The following is a 4756-nucleotide window of genomic DNA, read 5'->3' as shown; positions in this document are numbered from 1 at the left end:
TCTAAGTGCGCATGGAGTCTAGAGTCTGACTTCAGGTATTTCCCTCTGTTGCTCTTCCCTTTATATTTTGAGGTGAGGTTTTTTTCTTTTCTTTTCTTTTCTTTTTTTCTATTCAATTATTTACACTTCCTTCCCTCCTCCCAATCCCCTCCCGCTCCCCCACACCTCCTCCTCCCTCTCCCACCCTGCTTGAGAGAGGGCAGGGAACCCTGCCCTGTGGGAAGTTCAAGGCCCTCCCCTCTACATCCAGGCCTAGGGAGCTGTTCATCCATATAGACTAGGGTCCCAAAAAGCCAGAACATGCCGTAAAAACAAGTCCCGAGGTGAGGTTTCTTACCAGACTAGAGTTTGCCATTTTGGCCAGACTGAGTGGCCAGCGAGCCTCCAAGATCTGTCTCTTTTTGCCTATGTCCAGTGCTGGGGTTTCTGATACTCACTTCCATGTTTGGCTTTTGTGTGGGTGCAGGGGATGTAAATTCTAAATTCAGGTCCTCATGCTTGTGTAACCAGGCACTTTACTCATTCATCCACCTTTTATATTATGTCAGTGGTGTGCAAATGTTCTGGTCGCCTGGTATTCTCACTGACACTTCATATAATGAATCTTCTTCACTTTAACTATGCTAGAAGACATGCTATGGCATATTATATTTTTTATTTTCTGTGTGATTAATAATGATGTTGAACGTCTTCTCAAGTGCTTACTTTTCAATTTTTTGTTTGTTTTTCATTTTTTTTGAGTCTCACATGATAATCCCGAACTTTCTATGTAGTCCAGACTGCCCTCAGGCTTGTGGCAATCCTCCTGCCTCAGTCTACAGAGTTCTGAAATTACAAGTGTGAGCTACCGTACCTTGGCAACTATTTTGTCAAAATTTTAATTGGTGTATTATTTAATTTTCATATTATTGAGTTGCAGAAATTCTTTGTATGTTCTGGATATATGTTCTGTGTCAAATATATGTTCAATAAATGACTCTTTCTGTCTCTCATAGTACTGTGGATTGAACCTGGGCCTTGTATAGTCAATTGCTCTACCACTAAGCTATATATTTATCTAGTAGATAGTTCTCTTAGTCTTATCCTCGCTGTTAGATGTTGAAAGAAATGTGCCCAAAAGATTTCAATGGCCCTCTTCCTTAAGCCCTCACAAGAACATATGAAATACAAAGCTGCTTTAATGTATTTTTCATTTCTAGGTAAATGACACTTGCATAAAATACGATATTAAAAATGATAGCTCATGAGAATTGTCATTGTTCGGGTAAATGAGTTTAACCCCTTTAAATCATTGGGCACAGTCATGAGGTGACACTGTGTTTGCCCTTTCTGAGCTGACTGCTCAATGACATTCATTTCAAAAGGATGAATAAATGAAGGAGAAAAGAAGGAACAATCCAGGTTTGGTGGCTCATGTGATTACTCATGAGGCTGAGGCAGGAGGATTGGTATGAATTCCAGGCCAGCCTGGGTTATAGATTGAAAATTAATCTAAACAAACAAACAAACAAAAAACCATGTGAGTAGTCTTCCTCCCATCCAAGTCCTGACCAGGCCCAACCCAGCTTAGCTTCTGAAATCAGGTGTGTGCGTGGTGGTGTGGCTAAGGATGCCAAGTGGTCTTGCTCTCCAGTAGCTGTTCCTTCTCTCCTAAGAGAAGCAGATTGCTTTGGAATCCTATTTGTTAACTGTATGATCTTCAGCAAGTTACTCAGTTTCTCTATATCTCCTTATCATCATTTACAAAATGAAAATAAAAATGGAACCTGTAATGCAGTCACTATGCGGACTGACCAAAGGAGGACACCCCATGACTCCTAGCATAAAGGTAACCCTCGGGAGATGCGGGCTCTTGCTAGCACACAAGAACAGCTCAGACAAGACACCAAGACCACAACACTGCCTTCCCAGCTCTAGTTTGCTTTAGGCTTCTGTGGGTGACTTTGCCAACACGTAGGTGGGACAAGCTATGTGAAGTTTCCTACTCAGGTGGACATGTGAAAGAGAAGCCAAATTCTGTCTTCTGGAAGGCTTTAATTTTAGACAAAGTCTTTCTCTTTTTCTGTTACTATGAGCTTTTGAAATAATATCATTGGCCCATGTCTTTCTACATATTGCACACAAGAATAATAGCTAGAAATTATTGAATGTCTTATACATTGACTATAAAACCTAAATGAGGGAAAGGGGAATGATAAGGATATTGCTCTGTGGTAGACTGCAATAAAGCAGAGTAAAAAGTCAAGACGGGAGAGGAGTTAGACATTAGAAAATGTGTCTTGGGTGAAGTAACTTGTCTTTGAACACACAGGAAATTAAAAGTGGCAAAGCTGGGATTCAGATGTAGGCTCTGATTTCCAAATACTGCGTTTGCACTCTGTCATATTTCTTGCGCTACTGACTTCCTGCATGTTTCTGTATTAGAGGCTGATACAAGGCAGCTTCATTTCAGTAACTGGACACGAGTGACTCTAATTGCACAGAGGAGCGTCCCGGAGCCTGCTGGGTGCTTTATGTACATCCCCTCTGAGAAATGCCTTGGACCTTGTCGGCCACGGGGCCACTGTCTTCAGTCTCTAGAAAATGAGCTCTTGTTCCTTGAAAGTAGAGGAGGAAGCCAAAGAGTGGGCCGGAGGGGAAGCCTTCTGTTTATTAAAGGACATTTGTATTCATCTTACATTGTTCGAAATTCTCTTCTACTGCAATGTATGTACGTTCGGTTAGTGGAAGCTTCTCTGGGCTAAACAATGCACTTTTCATGTTGAAAACAAAGAGTGTCTTCTGATCTTTGCGAATGCACAAGCGTGTACATGTAGCAGACTTTTCAGTCTAGAACAACGAACAGCTTCAGAACTGGGAGAGGAAAAAAACCCCAAGTTCCTAGTGTGAATCTGTTGGAATGATCCAAATACATAACACTTAACCAGAAGAAACAGGAGGATCCCTGGGTATTGTGTCCTAGACACTGATTTCAGGATGAGGGGTGTTTCAGATTCACCTCACAGTGTGGACGATGAGATGCTTAGTAAGGACCTATCTTGAGTCAATGCTGGGCTTTAACTAACTCCGACTGTAAACTTTGCATTTGTTTTAGTTTTGGTTGAGCCTTTCACTTTCTGGGAAGTTGTATGTTTTATGGAAACTGTTGCATTTTCTTCAATATTCATACAGCATTAATGCCTATGGTTGTTTTTCTGAGCACCCAGATACATCCCTAGCCCTTCAGTTGTTTTTTTTTTTTTTTTTTTTTTTTTTTTTTTTTTTTTTTGGTTTTTCGAGACAGGGTTTCTCTGTGGCTTTGGAGCCTGTCCTGGAACTAGCTCTGAGGACCAGGCTGGTCTCGAACTCACAGAGATCCGCCTGCCTCTGCCTCCCGAGTGCTGGGATTAAAGGCGTGCACCACCATCGCCCAGCCTTCAGTTTTTTTTTATGTATATGGATTAACCGCTGATTGTAGTGACTCATCTATACTCCCAGCATTTGGGATGCTGAGGCAAGAGGATTACTGAGAGTTCAAGGCTAGCCTGGGCTACACAGTAAATTCCAGGCCAGAGGGGGCCACATAGAGAAACTCCATCTCAAAATCAAACTAAACCCACAAACACCTCCCCAGTCAAGACAGTCTAAGCTGTGAGGGAACAGATGTTGTAGTTCAGAACAACTTACTTTCATAAGGAGAGGCAGGTTTTGTCATCACAGGTAAGCAGAATTAATGGGTGGGGTGGGTTCCTTCTTAACGTGGTGTCAATCTCTTTCCCTTGCAGTGCTTGGTACTTCTAGGTCAGTCCTGGCTGAAGAAATATGGCTACTATAAGATTATCTTAATTTCTTTCTACCTAGAAGGAGCAGCTGCCATTGTCATGTTACTTTTGGGACAGGAATACTATTACTGTTTGGCTGTTTATCTCACTGTTATCATGTAAGTAAATGCCAGCACCATTTCAGCATTATACCACGCTTTTCCAGAACCTTCTAAACATTGAGATATCTTTAATCTGATTAGCTGGAGTTATAAACATGAGCCACCACGCCAGGCTTAACATATTTAATCTGAATGAAGTTTAGTTCCCATTTGTAGGCTGGGGCGCTGTACCTGCCAGTGAAATTGTTTGAATATTAACAGCTTGTGTTTTGAAAGCATTTTATATAATAGATTTGTAGCAAAGACAAACTGTGTTTAATAGCTAGGTGGCTCACCTCTGTAATCTGGCACGCCAGAGGCTGAGGCAGGAGGATTGCCATAAATTCTGGATGAACCTGGACTATGAGTAAGACATTGTCTCAAAAAGAAAATAAAACCAAAAGAAAAAAAGAAAAGAAAACCAACTAACCAACAAACAAAACACAGCAACAACAAAGCAAACAAGCAAGCAAACAACCCCCCCCTCTCCACCAAAAAGCCCAATGAGGGACTATGAAATGACTGAGCTGGTAAGCTGCTCTTCTCAGAGGTGTGAGAGTCAGCCAGACTCAACAGCATGTGTCTGTAACCCTGAGTGAGCTTGGGAGTGGGGTATGGGGCATGGAGTAGGGACAACAAGATCGCTGGAGCTCATTGATCCCTGGCCAGTCAACCTAGCTCAATTGGTGAGCCCTAGGTTCAACAAAAGAGACTTTGTCTCAAAAATAAGATGGAGGGCTGGAGAGATGACTCAGCAATAAGAGAGCTTACTGCTCTTGCAGAGGACCCAGGTTCAGTTCCTTTCAGTTCCTATCACCCACATGGTGACTCACAACAGACCATAACTCCAGTCCC

General features: G+C 42.2%; 1 protein-coding gene across 1 annotated transcript in view; it reads left to right on the top strand.

Annotated features, from left to right (window-relative positions):
* LOC101980138 (transmembrane protein 180) overlaps nucleotides 1–4756 on the top strand; it is a 32112-nt gene that overhangs the window by 9526 nt on the left and 17830 nt on the right. The window contains exon 3 of the mRNA XM_005351172.1: nucleotides 3765–3919. Within this exon, the coding sequence (XP_005351229.1) occupies nucleotides 3765–3919 (155 nt within the window). The remainder of the gene's footprint in view (nucleotides 1–3764; nucleotides 3920–4756) is intronic.

Source organism: Microtus ochrogaster, chromosome 8, assembly GCF_000317375.1.
Source record: "Microtus ochrogaster isolate Prairie Vole_2 chromosome 8, MicOch1.0, whole genome shotgun sequence".
In the NCBI taxonomy this organism is placed as follows: domain Eukaryota; kingdom Metazoa; phylum Chordata; class Mammalia; order Rodentia; family Cricetidae; genus Microtus; species Microtus ochrogaster.
This window is presented reverse-complemented; position numbering and strand designations above follow the sequence as displayed.